Source organism: Cladophialophora yegresii, assembly GCF_000585515.1.
Source record: "Cladophialophora yegresii CBS 114405 chromosome Unknown aczIN-supercont1.1, whole genome shotgun sequence".
Taxonomy (NCBI): domain Eukaryota; kingdom Fungi; phylum Ascomycota; class Eurotiomycetes; order Chaetothyriales; family Herpotrichiellaceae; genus Cladophialophora; species Cladophialophora yegresii.
This window is the reverse complement of record NW_006913045.1, coordinates 1,684,207-1,701,225: the sequence shown is the minus strand read 5'-3', so window position 1 is coordinate 1,701,225 and position 17,019 is coordinate 1,684,207. Positions and strand designations below refer to the sequence as shown.

The following is a 17,019-nucleotide window of genomic DNA, read 5'->3' as shown; positions in this document are numbered from 1 at the left end:
ATCTCCTAAGGAATGTCGAACGTGGGTTTGAGTTTCTTCAACAGCGCCCATTCGTCCTTGGTGACTTCATCTCGGTAAAATTCCTTCAGTGTATCGATGGATTTGCGGGAGATCAGCGAGTAGAGTATGTCTTTATCTTCCAGCTGCCGTCCGTACATGGGCTGGTTGGGCCCCTCGATCTTCACTGCGACTGAGGGCTGTCCTTTCTTGCAGATGGGAATGGCCTTGTGTTCACGTTCGATGGACGATCTGTCATAAGATTAGTTCCTGCGCCTTGAAAATGGATTGCTGCAACTTACACTCTGCCCAAAGTGACGATCTCCTTGGTACCAGTGACAGGGTTTGTCTTGACCGCAGCAATCGGCGTCAGTAGACGTAGACTGCCCTCGACTACGTCGACTCCCACCACAATGGGATCCTTCTTGTTGAAAACTTGAATAGGATGAAGCACACATGGGAATACCGCATGTAGCTTGCTTTCTTCCTTCTTCTGCTCCTGCAGCTGCTTCGTATGTGCCGTGAAGTTGTCGAACAAGTGGTAGATAATATCGGCCGTGAAAATTTTGATGCCGTTTTCATCCGCGTACTGTTGTGCTTCTTTATCAACTCTGACATCGAAGCAAAGCATGACTGCATACTCCTTCGCTTTCTCCAGCATTGTACCGGCCATCATGACATCGCGCTTGAAGACGGGGCCGATACCGACGTTGGCCACGGGGATTTTTGACTCCTTAAGGAAATCTAACAATGCCTCGAGTGAGCCCAAGGTAGAAGCTTGGACGCTAACACCACGGTGGTCTTTCGATATCTTGCGGAGGAGTTGCTGCAGGTCAGCCATGACATCGTCCATTAGATCCTCTTCATCGTCATCGGGTCCGACGACAAGCAGTCGAGATCCTGCCACAGCCTTGTCAAGATCGTTGGCAGCAATCTTGACACCCAGAGCCGCCTTGCATTCTTTGTTGTGCACATACGCCGACTTTAGACGCAGCTCCTTGAGTGGGGCTGGCGTCAACAGCGCTCGGATGTTGGTCGCAATTGGCCCATCTGTACCACACAGCACGATGCGGTCATTTTCGCGCAGGACTCCGTTGGAGATGATCACGTCGATGGTTGTACCCAGACCCTCAATTACCTTGACCTCCAGAATCGTAGCTTGCACTTCGGAAAGATACATCAAAGCCGATGTCATCCGCTCCTGGGTCAGAGTAACAAGGAGTTTGAGCAGATCTGGGATACCTTCACCAGTATGCGCTGAAGTTGGCACCAGTGACACAAATCGCCGCATGTCCTTGTTTTCATAGAAGACCTCGGCATTGAATCCTTCTTGGGCGAAAGCAAGTTTGGTATCTTGGAGTCGCTTCTCGAACTCGCCTACCACTCCTTTAGACTGCATGGCGAGACTGTCTTGGAAGCCGTTGTTGTCGATCTTCTTCCAGCCGTAGAGACGATCAATCTTGTTGAGAGCGACAATGAACGGTGTCTTGCGTTCTTTCAGCAACCTCATAGACTCCAGAGTCTGAGGTTCTAGGCCGTGCATGATGTCCACAACCAGAATGGCAATGTTACAAAGGGAAGAACCTCGAGATCGGAGGTTGGAGAAAGACTCGTGACCAGGGGTGTCGATAACCAACAGACCAGGCACTTTGAACTGGAACTTACCATCCTTATTCACGACGGCCGTTTTCTGTTCAAGTGCCTCTCTGGGGAAGTAAGTAGCACCGATTTGCTGGGTGATACCACCGGCTTCGCCCTCTTGAACGTTGGTTTGTCTGATCTTGTCCAGGAGTTTTGTTTTTCCCGTGTCGACGTGGCCCAAGATACAGCATATGGGCGATCTCAGGTCGTCTTTAGATCGTGCTGCAAGGGCTTCTTCATGGGCTTTCGCACGCCTCGCGGCCGCTTCTGCCTTTCTCTGTGCTGCTGCACGCTGAGTTGCTGTGGTCTCCTCATCCTCGTCTGAAGAATCATCCTCCTCCTCTGACTCGGTGTCCGACTCAATAGGTCTCTCCTTGGGAGGCGGACCGGAGTCACGGATGGGCAGGGTGGCCGATCCATTTGTTTTGGTGACGGCTGGTTTTGTGACCGAACCATTGGTTCCGGTCGTTTTCTCAGTCTTCGTAGCATTGCCGTTTATAGCTGGTTGGGACGGCTTCGAATCCTCGTCAGAGTCAGCATCCCAGCTGTCCTTGACGTCGTCGTCAGCAGCCTTTTCCCAGTCATCGAGCTCAGAACCATCATCTTGCTGAGCGGCCTCTGTTGCAGCTGCTGCAGCTGCAGCTTCTTCGGCTTCTTTCGCCAGACGCTGACGTTCTGCTGCGGCAGCTTCGGCTTCCTGTCTCGCTTTCTCAGCAGCAGCTTCCAGGTCGACCTCTTCCTTCTTGGGGCCCTTCCGCTTCTTATCTGCGTGTTTCTTTTTTTCTTCGACACTCTCGCCAGCCAAGCCTGCAACCTTGGCGCCCGACTCGAGCATCTGCTTCAGACGAAGCTCCTGTTGCTGCTTCCTCTTCCTGTCGGCTTCGGACAAGAGTTTGCCTTCCTTCCGAAGCTGTTCTTTTTTCTCCTTCTCCTTCTCCTTCTTACGTGCTCTTGCCTCGGCCTTCTTCTGCTCCTCTTCGGCTTCTTTTCTTAGCCGCTCCTCTTCGGCAGCCTTCTCTTCAGCTTCTCTCCTTTGTTGCTCTTCTCGCTGACGTGCCAAGAGCTCTTGCTGCTTCTGAATAGCGGCCAGATGTGCGGGGACCTTCTTCTTCTTGCCAGCTTTGTCATCCTTCTCGGGGGCAGCAGCGGGCACCTCGGTTTTCTCGACAACAACAGGTTTCGCTTCTTCGGCCTTCGGAGCGGGCGTTGGAGCAGCACCCTTTTTCTTTGCGGCCTGTCGAACTGTCAGAATCCAAACAGGTAATCATAGAGAAGCATTGACTTACCTGTTCCTTCTTTCTCTGCTTTTCTCGTTCCCTTTTCTCACGCTCCTTTTCCTTCTTCGACTTCACACCGCCGTCTCCATCAGCGTCGTCGTCGGCGGCAGGTGGCGCTTCCTTCTCAGGCTGTTTTTTGCCAGCCTTCCCCTTCTTGTTGGAGTTTCCGGCAAACACATCATCGTCGTCGTCGTCGAAGGTGGCTTCGGTGGGAGCTTTCGCAGCTAAGCTGTCGGCAGGGTCCTCTGGGGCAGCACCATCCGCATCCTCCCCGTCGACAAAGTCATTGATGTTCTGCTTCCCTTTCTTTGCCCGTTTGTCTTTATTCCTGCGCAGCGCAGCCATGAGACCGCCCCCGCCACCACCATTCATCTCTTCTGCGGCATCGTCGTCTGCGTCGGCCTGCTTTGCATCTTCGGTAGCCTGAGCTATCGGATCGACAGTCTCGCCCAAATCGTTCTCCCAGTCGTCCGCCTGCTTTTTGCCTCCCTTCTTCTTAGGAGCCATTGCGTCGATGTATGTGTTGGTTGGATGGTTGACGAGGTATGAATCGTTCACGATTTAGAGGCGGCGACATAAAGTCGTGTGCAGCGTTGTGGGATCAAACAGGCGATTGTCTTGGGGAAAAATGCGGCGTTCAAGAGAGGCTATTGGCCACTAGGTGACATTGGCTTTTGGATCTCCCTGATTCTTCGCCACAGTCTCTAATGGAATCTGTCAAATGGGTATCGGATTTAGGAGTTGTACTTTGTAGGTTCTTGTGGGAAAGCGGCCGGCCGAGGTGATGAGTAAGTGGTGATGGTGGGGCAATGAGAGGAAAGTGGTGAAAGTGAAGGCGAAGTGACGTTTTGGAGGGACAGACGGATGTCCACACGTCCATAACGGAGGTGTGGCTTGGCGCTCTCTATCGAAGAACTGTCGCTCTCAAATTCTGCCTTGCCTCGGCCGTGACTCATAGCAGGTGACAGCTACAAAGTATAGAAACCCAGGTCACAGTGGCACGTATCAAGTGTTTGGCTGGCACAGCAGTTGCGAGCTGCAAAAAAGTAGCCGCGGATTGGTATCGTAGATTCCTTGATTCGAGTCTTTCTCAAGACTAATTGCAAGACTGTGCCCCTCCAGCCGTTGTGTGTAATACCCTCATGATCGAGGCGGATATCTCAGGAACTTTCTCATCCAAGCGATTGCTACCTCGACCGGCTCATCGCTCGCTCCTAAAACTTCCCTGACCAGGGCGTTGAAAGTTTCGAGCCGCGGTGAGCCTTTCAGGACGTTCCGCAGGTTGTATGGTCCGTCCTCAATCATCATGAGCAAGCGGTCTCCTCGTACATGCATGTCTTTCGGCCTGAATAATGGAGGCTTCCAGAGATACTCTTTACCATCTGCATCTCTTCTCTTCATCGGCACAGCCGTTATGGCTTTGCGGTCCATGTAGCTCATTTCCTCAATGAAATGGAGCAACTTCCACTCTTTGTGCTTGAGAAGCGTGAAATGAAACAGTGTCCCATCCATGGTGGCGCCATAGAAACGGGTCCGCTCCTTACTCTCAGGTCCATGGAAGGAATCAAGCCGGAAACGATGGATATGGCCCGACATTTTGGCGTGGAACAGTGGCGTCGCGTCCGAGTTTGCCTTGTTCAAGCCCGAGAATCCGACGATATCAGTACCAGCCGCGTCAGCAGAGGCAAAGACAGCAGTTGAAAGATCCAGCACGGCAACATCTTTGGCGTATCTCATTCCGGCATCACATTTATGTTGACACAGTCGGTCGTTCCGGTCCACGAGAACGAACAACGAGTGCTCCCGGGTAGCCACGCAGATGAGCGAGCCCTGACATGATATGGCGTTCGCCATTGACGGAATAGCATGTCTGGACAACGACTCCCATCGGCGTGTCTTGAAGTCGAGGTGGCGCAGTATGATCTCTTTCCCACAAGCGATTAGCAGGGATGACTTCTTGTAGGCACAAATCGCCGTAACAGGTTGCTTGTCGTGAAACGCGACTTTCGCGTCGGCATCAGGCTTGCCTTTCCCCAACGTTTTGGCATTGACACACACAACTCGGCCATGCATGCCTGGCTGCTCCAACGCAAGGACCAGCCATTCATAGTGGAAGACATCGTCCGTGGGCCTCCAGTCGATGAAATCATGTAGGACGGCGCTGCTGTCTCCGGTTACGATGGTGGAGAAAGCGACATCCTCATCCCTTTTCCCAGCAGGATAGCTCAGATCGCGCGTAACGAGTTGCAAACCAACCTGCCGAACTTTCTCTGATGGCCGATCTGTGGGATTTTTCTCACCCGGTAGTAGTGGCACGTTGGGGCCCCTGCGCAGTGGTGGTTCATAGGGATCGCCTTCCCGGGAGAAAGCGACCGCGAACTTCTCGAGAAATTGGGAGTATAACAGTCGTTTCGGTACGCCATTGAAGTGCAGGTGCCGGGCTATGCCGTGCTCTTGAGCCACCACGGAGCAGAACAATATCTCGGCTTCAGTAGCGCAAATCAAGAAGCCTCCGGGCTGCTCATACTTGGACTCCAGCCTAGGTATGCGGTGAAGCGCGTTGACCAGCGGTAGGGCAGATGGCTACTCATGGTCAGTCAGTATTGCTCCGATCTATAGAGCATGAAGTCTCACATTGGTTCGATCTACCACCCAGATAGGCGAGAAGGTGAAATCGACAACAGCAGAGTTCGGATGTAGTGTGACACGGTAAATTGTATACTCGCAAAGGACCAATGCTGAAGGATTTCCAGAGCCGTCTGGACGGCCCTTTTCCTCGATGATCTGCACCGCAGTCGCGCCTACGCGGAAAACCTCGTCGCAACGTACGTCTGATCATCACGTTAGCAATCAGATCTCCTCTGGACATTGTAGCCCTACCTATCCTCGCCCCATTCTTGTTTTGTACTTTGAGTTCCAGACAGAGTACAGTGCCCGAACGCAATCCGCACAACAGCAGCGTAGGACCAAGGAGATTGGGCTCCAATGCAACCAGGGATGAAACCGCCGCATTCTTCACTTCGGGATGGAGATCTTGAATTCGAAGCTCAAATGCGGGTTGCAGATTCTCGTCGTAGCACAGGAGCTCGCCAGTAGCTGTGCCAATCACAAACAATGGGCCATTTGCTGTTTGCATGCAGCATATGTTATTGGGGATATGTTCAAGCCGCACAAGCTGGTCAACCTCGAGTTGAGGCTGACCATCCTCAGCAGTATTAACCTCGATGATGCAGAGATCCAGACCTGTGTCGCATGCACGTATAACGGCGATGACTGGATCATCACCAGCGGAAATGGTCGCATGCTCGAATGTCGACCTGAGGTGGCGGAGTCTGGTAACTTCATCCTCATCCACGAGGATGGCGCTTATGCCAGCAGTTGTGATCTGTATGACTGTATTTTGATTGTAGACCGTTGCGGCAAGGGTTGAGTGGTCAAAGTCGAACCCGGGATGGCTATCTGAATCAGTAAAAGAGAGGTCCTGCGTCTCCAGCTCGAATGCGACCATAGACGAACTTGCCGTATGGGACGCCAGCAGCAGGACCTCACTGATATTTGGTAATTCCAGACTGAAAAGCCGCTCAACCAGGGCGGCATTGGGAAACTCCATTTTCCATCCAATTTGGGCTTCGAACCCGTAACGGATCTCCGAAACCTGACCTTTCCGATCATGTGGTCCTGAACAGGTGTAAAGGCGACCGGGCATTCCATCCTGCGCCGCAATATCCTCGCCGTCGACAGCTATCAGAGGGCCCGTGACAATATCGTTCAGGGGTGCGAGGGTCTCGATGGGCTGAATCCGCTCGGGAGAGCCTCGTGCGGACACGTGGAAAACACCTCCATCGGTCATGCTGCCGCCCACGACAAGGATATCGCCACCTTTCCCAGGTGGGCCAGAGAGCATGCAGAAGGCTGTATCAACGCTGAAACCAAGGTGACCGATTACGTTGTTGGTAGAAAAGATTTTGCTGGAGTGTTTATCAAACAAGAAATTCCGGAGCAGCCCGTCTTCGCGAAGAAGCACAATGTCATCGCGTCGTTGCAGGTAGTGAGTGTGGCGTCTGGGTCTCGACCATTGGACCCATTCTAGCGGCTCCTCGTTGTCCTTAGCAAATGCACAGTTGACCCGCTTCGTTTCCGAAGATTGGACATCCTCGCAATAGGTGATGCTCGATTGCATAACGACCATGTATGAATAGGCTCGTGTCGAAGGGATGAGCATCGTGGGTAGTTGGTCTTCTTGTAGCTTACGCCCGCTACAAGACATATGCTTAATTGTCTTTAGTGGGAGGCGAGTGTCCCATGTCAGCAGGTATTGGTATGTTTCTTTTCTCTCATCGCCAGTGTAGGCCAGCAGCAGCAGCACGACCTTGCTAGGATCAGCATCAGGACTCGGTAAGAAGGACATCAGAAGGATTTTTCCATCGACCGTAATAAAACGTTGCTGTAATCGTCAGTGTGTCAATTTATCGCGGGAAGATACTAACCTCTCTTGCAGGACAAAAAGAGGCAGGGTTCAATGGATCCCAGCCATCAATCTGAGCCTTGATCTCATCCAGGAACCGTAACTTGAATATCACCACGTAGCCTGAGGGCGAAGCAACTGCAAGAGCTCGAGACCTATATCCCATCAGATGAATGGCAATAGTCAGCTGAGAGAGCCCTACTGAGGATCGACCGCGATGTCGCGACATTCGCTCGAGGGCAGATCCGAGCCCCTCAGGAAAGGTCGTTTTGCAAAGACCAGTTGAGCATCGCCAATGCTGTTTTCTCTAGCATATACGTAGATCATTTCGTTGTCTCTTGTAACGAGAACAAGAAGCTGCGGCGGGTGACCATCGCCCACTGGCTGCCCACGAATGCTGAACTGTTCGAGGTCGCGCTCTTGTTTCAGGATCGCATCGACAACGGGTATTGTCTGCAAGTCGGCAGAGATGATTTTAGCATCTGTGATTGTCGTACCAAAGTCAAGCTTCGCGGTGGTGTCGACCAGCTGTCCACTGGCCTGGAACTCATGGAGTTGAATAAAGGTATGCCCGACAAAGACGACATCGTTCTTGGATGGTGAGCGTAACCTTGCGGGGAGAATCCATCTAATGCTCGAGCTCGACGTAAGAGTCCGGGACAATATACCGATGCGCTCTTGGACAGGCGAGCGATCTTGTTCTGGACTGCTGCTCTTGCCTATGCGACGACGGTCACTGACAGTCGCCATGATCAGCCAGGTACAGCCAGTCTGCGTAGTGAATGACTCGAGGGCAACGACTTTCACAGCACGAGGGCTATCGAGTGTGACTAAATCCTAACGCTCAGGTCAGGTAGCAAGACATTGGGCGCAGCACACAGGCGTCAACGTCGCAGGTAGACTGAAAAGCAATGTCCACTACAAGCGTGACTCTGGGAGTCGCTCCCTTATGTAGCCCTTGGAGGGGACATTCTGAGAGCATTTGACCTGACCGACCTCTGTGTCCTGCAACTCTTCCAGGTTCCATCGACGAATCATCAAATCCCAATCCGGGGTTGGCAAGCGATGGCCGTTACGGAATGGCGAGGGGCAAGAGCTGGAGCTGCGCACCAATTGAATTGCCATCAGTCCCATATCCCGGAGCCTGACTCTTTCGACAGGGGCAGAGCTGCAGAACATGCGTGCATCGAGCTAGTCCGAGACGTGAAAATGAAAAGAGCTACACAAGGGCATCAGAAGAAGGGAAAGACAACATGACCTTGCAGCACATTCGCAGGCAGCCAAGTTGGTGAGATCGCCCAAGATTCGCCCCGCAGGCGCGAGGCAGTGTAGTTGAGTGCTGCCAGCGAGTGCATCCTTTCAGTGCATCGAGACGGTGCGAAAAGAGAACCCAACGAGGCAGTACCGACACGATCTAAGCTATTGCTAGAGGGATACGCAGGATGCAATAGACGATTAAGGTCGCTTTGGTGTGGACAAAGTTGACACTGGCAGCCAGGCAAACAGGCGCTTTTGTACGACCTGTCACTCTTCGTCCACATTAAAACCATCCCCATGCAAGCCTTCACCGTCGAGCGCAAAAAGGGTCACCCGGGCTATTGTCTTCTCTAAGCCTATTGAAATCTCGACGTAAAGAGCGGCGAACATCTACCAGCACATACCATCGCTTGTAGCTGCTCAATCCCCCGCTTATTCTGTCGGCCGCGCGCAGACGGAGATCGTTCATTTAGGCTAGGGGGCGCGATGCATGGCGACGCCAGCACTATGGACACAACTGTCAGTGAGAAGCCTCTGACAGGTTCCATGGCGTCGGCTGCAAAGCTGTCATTGACAGACGCGGACAAACACGACAAGACTCGACGCATTCAGCAAGCTTGCCATCAAAAGCACGTTAGCGTCCTGATTGAGCTTGCGAGCTCGACTGGGGGCCTGTTGGCGGACGACTTGCGCCGCAAGGCCTGTATGTTCCCCCTGACTCGTCCACACTTCGTGGAACTCGACGCTGATGCACTGACTGGGAAGGGCCAATTCTACTGGGTTTCGCACCTGAAGATTCAAGACCGGTCGAGCAAACGCAGGCAAATCAGGATCACTGGAGGACTTTACCACGTCACCCCGACGAGGATCAAGTACAACTCGATGTTGATCGTGCCTTTGTATATTACCCTAAAGGTTTGTGGTCCCTCCCTCCGACGCACAGGGTATCACGGGCTGAATGCAACCAGATGAATCCGAACAGTCACTCGAAACCAAGAAGGCAGAGCTCTCCGATCTGATTGTTTCGACCTTGAGAACCCATCCCATGCTCTCCTACTTTCAGAGCTATCATGATGTCGTACAGGTTCTGTTACTGGTGCTTGGGAAGCAACAAGCCATGGCTGCCGTTCCACGAATCTCACTATGTCGCCTTCGGGACTACATGCTACCGACGATCGCACCTGCAAGAAGACATTTCGAGCTTGTATCAGCTGTTGTGAAGGCAGCCGACCCCGAACTGGCAAATCATATTGCTCAAGCTGAGAACATCTTTGCGCTCTCGGCGACTCATTCCCTGTTTGCGCACGATATTTACAACTACGGCGACATTGCCAGGCTTTACGATTTCTTGCTGGCACATGAACCAGTTATGAGCATCTACTTGTTTGCGGCGGTGACAATATCACGGCGGTCGGAACTGCTGGAAATGCCTCCCGACGAATCCGACATGCTGACGTTCGTGATATCCAAATTACCACAAACTTTCGACATCGATGCGCGGATCCAGGACGCCTTGGCTCTGTTCCGAGACCATCCACCTCAGACCCTCCCTGGCTTTGTCTGGTGGCGCCTGTCACAATACAGTGTGCTCAAGACCTCGCGACATATTGAACCACCTCAAAGCCTCGAAGAGGCCGAACGTTTCGGCCAGAAGCAGATTGAACAGCTTCAGAGGCAGGAATTGATGGAGAAGAGAGCCCTCCTGCTTTACAAGTACAGGAAGCCGGCAACATCCCTAGCCGCCATGCTTATGGTTGGAGCATTCGCCGTCTGGGTGAGGAGGAATGGGCATGACAAGGTGTTCTGGTCTGTCGTCGCCACCACATATTCGTACCTGTCAAGACCGGGGTAGGCTTGAGTGTGAATCGGTGTACGAAAGTATGGGCTGTATGTGGTCCACCCCTAACAGGAAGAACGAACGTCAAGGTGGATGAAGCCGGTTGGCAAGTTAGGAAGACCAGCCGCCCTTCCACCCAGCCTGACCACAATGGCGCGATCAATACATTCCACGGCAGAACTGCGAAGGGGGCGTGCGGAGACTAGGTGAGACGTCTCAAAACCCATACTTTCTGATTGTGGAAAGAGGCATTAGGACCGGAAACCCCCACGTCTGTATGTCAACGAGAGCGTCGCCGCAAGCACAGGACACCCCGGTGCCTACCCTGTCGAAGACCTGCGTACTGGAAGGTGCCGGATCAGCAGCACCACTTTGTGAGAATGGCTGTACAAGTCAGGCACAGGTAACCACACGCGGTGAAGGAGCGGGTGCGCATAGCAATAGTCGCACCCGATGTCTCAGACACGGAGGCAGGAATTCTGGCCACTGAGCAGTTGACAAGCCGGGGATCTCGATCTTCCTGCCGGTATGAGGGATGAAGAAGGTGGTGGTGGTCGAAATTGATGTTAGGACCGTGCAGATGGCGCCAGTGTTGCAACACAAGCGTGTAGTCAGCGTACACTTGAGTTCATGTGTGTTGGCCAACAATATCTTATTAACCGACCCGTCACTAATGGAAACCCCATGCATGAACCGGGAGGGCAGACCCGGCGGAAGACTTGTAATGACAGCAGAGACCTGCCGGGTCTGGACAAATTCAAACCGTCATTACATACCCCATCACGCCCCTGGACCCGAATATTACACATACAGTAACGCGGACAGGCAACGTGTTTTGACGTGCTCCAACTCCTCACCACCTGCACCGAGCAGCCTCGCCTCGTGCTCGCTCACCAACCTCTGCGCCATCGCCGTCTGATCTGTTCCTCGCCAGTCCTCCACACCAGGATGGCGAACCGAGGCTACGATGTCGTCGTCGACGTCGACACCGAGGTATGTGCATCTTGCGACAGCTCACTATGAATCTCGAATGCGCACTCAATAGCTAACATCCAGCAGGGCGACCTAGGCCACACCGACCTCCAAGACGACGACCTAGAATTCCACTCGTCAAGTTCGTCCGCCATCAACTATCCTGCTACCCTGAGACTTCCCTGCGAACCTAACCCAATGACACAATAGCACACAGACACAAACACAGACACACTGACACTCATATTGATCGTAGACTTCGAGTCCACCTCGTCGAACCAACGCAAGATCCAGCCTGACACACCCTTCCTGTCGACCAGCAGCGGCGGCGCCAACAACCATCTCGGCGCGGCGCCCTCCTCAAGTTCGCCGCAGAAACACATGCTCTGGTCCCTCTCATTCTACGCGCAATTCTTCGACGTCGACACCACGACCGTGCTTTCGCGCTGCCGGTCCGCATGCCTCCCCTTCCTCCCCAACACGCCGCCCTTTCTCGACACCCTGGACGGCAACCCGGACCTGTACGGCCCCTTTTGGATCGCCACGACGGTCGTGGTCATTTTGTTTTTGACGGGCACGATCAGCCACAAGCTCGCCACGGAAGGGCAGAAACACTTCGAGTATGATTTCTCCTTGCTCGGCGGCGCGGCGGGCTTGGTGTACGGGTACACGCTGTTCGTGCCGCTGGGATTGTGGGCCGCGCTGCGGTGGTTCGGGGCGCAATCGCTGGAACTGGTCGAGTGTTGGGCCCTATACGGGTATGGCAATCTGTTCTGGATCGCCGTGGCGCTGGTGTCGTGGTCGCCTTTGAATGGGCTCAACTATGCGATTGTGGGCCTGGGGTATGCGGTCAGCGTGTTCTTCCTCGTCAAGAACCTGTACCCGGTGATCAGTGCCACGGAGAAGAAGATCAGCCAGGTGCTTTTGGTGGCTGTCGTGGTGTTGCACGCTGGGTTCGCGATTGCGATCAAGGTGCTGTTTTTCAGTCATAAGAGTCCCGCCAGGGATGATGGCGGTATGGTCAGGTTATTTTAATGGCAGGGCCAAGGGGGAGCACGGCGAGATATGGCGACACACCTAGGTTTGCAGGGTGTCCACCAGGACCGGTATCGGGTCAGCCAAGCTGGCGGTATAGTGTATCACTACTACGTTTCATGAGGATTCGGTGTCGGTGGAATCATCGCCTTTTAAAGCAGACACCGTGACGACTTGCCTTTTCATCCATTGCTCACTCAAGACGAGTGTCCCTGTAACCCTCTTCCCTACGCTTGGCTTTCGGGCATGGACTCCTTGTGGGCTTGAAGCACTTTAGCGGGACTGACTGCCTGGTAAGCTAGGCTACGGACACGAACTGGTGGCGCTTTGAAAACGGATGCATTGTCTACCACCGCGGGCTACCTCGTAGCCTGTGCACTTCATCCTCGGAGATCAGCACGACACCGTGGGCCACTAGCACGCCTTCAGCAACATTGCTTGCTTGCATGCACGCATGCTTTCTTTCGCCTTGACTCGCGCTGTTCATGATTTTCCGCGGCTCTGCTCAGGCCCACACCTCTCTCTCTCCAGACTCCTGCTTCTCCACACACCACACCGCAACATACCGCCACGGCATACCACTACTTGATCTTCTTCTTGGGGCGGAGCTGGTTGGTGTGCCCACACTTCTTCTTGCGGCAGTTGGTCGCTCGGGGCGGCAGACGAGCATAGCACTTGCGGCAGATCATCTTCTCGCAGTTGTATTTCGAGGCGAGGGCCTTCAGAGAGGGCTCGATAATACCGCCTCGGAGGCGAAGGACCAAGTGGAGCGTTGATTCCTGCAAAGTGTGTCAGAAGCACGAAACCTCATGAAACGTTCCTCGTAGACCGGGAAGGAAGAAACGCTGAGAAATTAGGTATAAACGGACTCACCTTCTGGATGTTGTAGTCGCTCAACGTACGGCCATCCTCGAGCTGCTTGCCCGCGAAGATCAATCGCTGCTGGTCGGGCGGGATGCCTTCCTTGTCTTGGATCTTGGATTTGACATTGTCGATCGTGTCTGAGGATTCGACCTCGAGAGTGATGGTCTTGCCCGTGAGGGTCTTGACGAAGCTGTTCGGAGCGTGTATGTTAGATCTTTGCCTCCCTCTATGCGGTTCCCGATTTCGAGAGCTGAGGACGGATAAGGCTGAAAAAGAACTTACATCTGCACTAGATGAGGGTCAGTATGGGATGCGATCTTCTTGTAAAAGCGCGCAGAACTTACTCTTGACAGGATCTTCTTAGGCACTGGGTTCGTTGGTGGTGATGTCGGCGGGAGGGGCGACAGGAACTTACTTTGATTGTGTGATTCGGACGCCAAGACCGGGCTGGAAAGGCCTATACAAGGAAGGTAGGCCGGGCGGCGAGGCTGCGAAAAAGCCTCGCTGGGTGCCACTGTCTTCTAGCATCATCTTCACGGTGACATTAGTCAGACCCAAATGGAGACCGATTCAGACCTCAAAGGAGTGATTCTCATTCTATGTACTAAGCTATCAATCTATAGCCCTGCGTTTTAAAAGTGCTTCGCACGACTACCCACTCAATCTACAGGCTCTTCCTCCAACAACAGTTTGAAACTAAACGGCTCGAAGGGCACACCTTCGCCCACGAAATGCTTACTCATAGCTTCCACCCAATGCAATCTGAGTGAATGCAACATCGCACTCGTGCCTTCCATGACGCACAAGACCGCAATCGTCAAGACGAACCAGAAAAAGAAGGTTACAACAATCATGACCACGCGCGCTCCGGCGCTGGCGGCGCCAAAGGCATTAGCCAGCGTCATATTCCAAAGCACGACGGAGAGCTGCTGATGTGCAAGTGACAACGCCCAGAGACGGAGATACGAGGCTGTGTGGGAGACGCAGTTGAGGCAGAATTCGATCGTGTCTGCGGAATACGTTAGCACGAAGTCCAGTCTTAAGAGTACGAACAGACTTACGGATTGTCTGGTGGATCATGACTTCTGAGAACTCAAATTCCTCTTCTTCTTCATCTCCGATGTTCTCTGTGATCATGGCACCTTCATCGTCATCCTCGCTCGGTCGACCATTCGCGTGGCGGTCATTGGGGTGGTGGTTCTCATCGTCATCGTCCAGATCTGTAGCATGCGTGACGTGGCTCGTATCTCCAATACCACGGTAGCCCTGTGCCGCAGTCTTCTGATGTTGCCACCGGAGATACAGCGGCTTCAGAAGGAGCAGAATAGGCACGTTGACAACAGCAATGAGGAGCAAGAATACTTGCACGCCTGCTTGTCCTGAGTACAGCTGCTCGCCGTCCTCTACAGTCCCGGGTGCCAAGAACATTTGGATCAGCATGTTGAGCAGGGAAGGCGGATTCCGTCCCTCTGCTGACCAATCAATCGACCATTTGAAGACGATGCAAAAGCTGAGGTATCCGAAGATGGCTTGGAAGAAGATCATCCCAGGCACGAAGTTGCCCCAGATGTCGATGGGCGACTTGAAGTGACGAGCGTTAATGTAGGAGAAACAAAGAGCGTAGGTCATGTGAGCCCAACCCATCAAGATGGACAACTTCATCTTCAAACTGTTGCTGAAGAGCAGATCGTTTTCGGAACCGTGCCAGGCCCAGTCCAGACCGAAAGGGTACCGATAGCTGCCTTTGAGATGAGCAGTGACTTCAGGCCGTCCATCTTCAAGGTATTCCCATGCCGAGGCGAATGGTGTAAAGGCCTTGGAAAAGACGTCGTTGTAGATGAGACCCGTATACATGGAGAAGATACCCATCATCAACATGATGTATCGACCATAGAAAGCCATTGCGAAAAGTTCATCCTGCTTAGATCGCAGCAGGGGCTTCTCCCAGTAGATCATGGCGGCTGCAGCCATTGCCATCAAGCAACCATGACCAAAATCACCGAACATGACGGCGAACAGGAAGGGGAAGGTGACAATGGTGTAGAGACCCGGATTGACTTCTTGGTATTTGGCCGTGCCGTAGGCGTTAATGATGGTCTGGAAGCCTTCGGTGAATTTGTTGGTCTTGTTATACGTGGGAGGTGTCTTGTTGGTCTTGATCTGGTTGACGATAGTAGGCACAGAGAGTCCAGCGCGATCGTTGACATCTTGTAAGGTGGCTCGAATCTGTGGCAGAGTGTTGGTAGGGCACCAAGCCTCGGCGATCAAGGTCTTCCTCGCTTGATCATACGAGCACATGTTCAAAGCGTTGTAGACGGCCTTCTCTTTCTTGATAACAATCAGCCATGCAGCGAGCGATCGGGCAATGGCACTGAGCTCCGCATCGAGGGTGTTCTTGGTATTGCGGAGGACGCTGGCGAGGTCGCTGAGGCGGGTATTGACTTCGTGGATCTGGTCTCGTCGGAGGTCACTGCTCTCGTCGACGTTGTAAAGGTCGGCACCGAGTGACTCGGAGATCTTCCTGATCTTTGCGATGATCTCCTTGCCATGAGCAAAAATGACGAAGACATTTTTCCTGATCTCCTCATTGTTCTCCGGGTTGATAATGGGCTCCGGGATTTCAGACTGGTTCATGTAGAGATTGCCACGCAGGGTTCTCCACAAGATGCGCTCAAAAGCGGCCAGTCGCTCACGAGGGATGACTCCTGCGACGAAGCCGATATTCATGACTGCGAAGCTCTGCTGTTGAGCGACATCGCCATTAGCTCTGCCTTCTTCAGCCTCGGTGTTGCGCAGCAGAGGAGCATCGTCATCATCGGTACTTTGTCGGATATCTTCTGTCTGTCCATGTGCCCTGTCAAAGAATCCTCCTGCCTCCTTCAGGACCCAACGCCACTCGGTCAGCTCGACCTCCCGCCTCTTAAGTGTCTCGTAGCTGTCGTTCAAGTTGCTAACGCGTTGTTCGAGAGCCTCCGATCTTTCCGCAAGTTCATCAATCTCGCTGGCCTGTGGTGCTGCAAGCATATTCTCGTCAAAGTCCCAGTGGCTCCGCATCTCGATGCCCGACTTCTCCATCTGAGACTTGAAGTAGCGCAGTTGTCGCTCGACATTGTCGAGACGGCGGATTTCCTTGGTAAAGGTTCGCTGGAATGCCGTGGTTTCCTTGTTGAGGTCGCGGAATTGGACAACTCCAATCTCGCCCAGGGCAGACACGACCTCCCTGCCAATCTCGTTGGAGATGTAGAGCTGCGTGAGGGACATGCTCGCCGAGCGGAAGAGGGTGTCCTTGTGGGCCATGCTGGGCGGTGGAGGAGGGGAGACAAGAGCCGCCCAGGCCCAGATGAGAGTGTAGATGAATTGGTAGAAAGCCGCGAGCTTTGGTGGCACTCACTGTCGATTTGGATGATAAAGTTGAGGCCTGTTGCATGGTCTTTCGGATGCACCTCGATGATGGCAACTCGCAGCTCAGGTCTCTGTTCTTGGCACGCTAGTCTCGCCTGAACGTTCTGCCTCGAGGACGAATGCGGCGAAGCATATAGCACTAGACGCAGAGGTATAAGACAGCAGCTCCAGCAGCTCCAGCAGCTCCAGTCACCAACCGGACACGCGGCAGATGTGCAAGGAAACCACGAAAGGCAACTCGCTGGAGCAGTGACTATTTGATTCCCTATGAC

The 17,019-nt window shown here is 53.4% G+C and overlaps 6 protein-coding genes across 6 annotated transcripts; 2 read left to right on the top strand and 4 right to left on the bottom strand.

Moving 5' to 3' along the window:
* Positions 1 to 5: 5 nt before the first annotated feature.
* A1O7_00599 (translation initiation factor 5B) lies at positions 6 to 3,422 on the bottom strand (the record flags this gene model as incomplete). Its single annotated transcript, XM_007754640.1, has 3 exons — positions 6 to 249; positions 300 to 2,872; positions 2,925 to 3,422. 3 exons carry the CDS (start codon positions 3,420 to 3,422, stop codon positions 6 to 8), a joined length of 3,315 nt encoding a protein of 1,104 aa, XP_007752830.1.
* A 633-nt stretch (positions 3,423 to 4,055) lies between these two features.
* On the bottom strand, positions 4,056 to 8,130 carry A1O7_00598 (uncharacterized protein; the record flags this gene model as incomplete). The annotated part of the gene is made up of 5 exons (XM_007754639.1): positions 4,056 to 5,498; positions 5,550 to 5,746; positions 5,796 to 7,359; positions 7,403 to 7,535; positions 7,583 to 8,130. The coding sequence occupies 5 exons, from the start codon at positions 8,128 to 8,130 to the stop codon at positions 4,056 to 4,058; spliced, it is 3,885 nt and encodes a 1,294-aa protein (XP_007752829.1).
* A 1,014-nt stretch (positions 8,131 to 9,144) lies between these two features.
* A1O7_00597 (uncharacterized protein) lies at positions 9,145 to 10,489 on the top strand (the record flags this gene model as incomplete). The annotated part of the gene is made up of 3 exons (XM_007754638.1): positions 9,145 to 9,340; positions 9,403 to 9,552; positions 9,606 to 10,489. The coding sequence occupies 3 exons, from the start codon at positions 9,145 to 9,147 to the stop codon at positions 10,487 to 10,489; spliced, it is 1,230 nt and encodes a 409-aa protein (XP_007752828.1).
* Positions 10,490 to 11,422: 933 nt separating this feature from the next.
* A1O7_00596 (uncharacterized protein) lies at positions 11,423 to 12,481 on the top strand (the record flags this gene model as incomplete). The annotated part of the gene is made up of 3 exons (XM_007754637.1): positions 11,423 to 11,467; positions 11,534 to 11,588; positions 11,703 to 12,481. 3 exons carry the CDS (start codon positions 11,423 to 11,425, stop codon positions 12,479 to 12,481), a joined length of 879 nt encoding a protein of 292 aa, XP_007752827.1.
* Positions 12,482 to 13,062: 581 nt separating this feature from the next.
* Positions 13,063 to 13,876, bottom strand: A1O7_00595 (large subunit ribosomal protein L40e; the record flags this gene model as incomplete). Its single annotated transcript, XM_007754636.1, has 4 exons — positions 13,063 to 13,260; positions 13,355 to 13,535; positions 13,628 to 13,684; positions 13,761 to 13,876. The coding sequence occupies 4 exons, from the start codon at positions 13,874 to 13,876 to the stop codon at positions 13,063 to 13,065; spliced, it is 552 nt and encodes a 183-aa protein (XP_007752826.1).
* Positions 13,877 to 14,004: 128 nt separating this feature from the next.
* A1O7_00594 (V-type proton ATPase subunit A) lies at positions 14,005 to 16,642 on the bottom strand (the record flags this gene model as incomplete). Its single annotated transcript, XM_007754635.1, has 2 exons — positions 14,005 to 14,354; positions 14,407 to 16,642. The coding sequence occupies 2 exons, from the start codon at positions 16,640 to 16,642 to the stop codon at positions 14,005 to 14,007; spliced, it is 2,586 nt and encodes an 861-aa protein (XP_007752825.1).
* Positions 16,643 to 17,019: the final 377 nt, after the last annotated feature.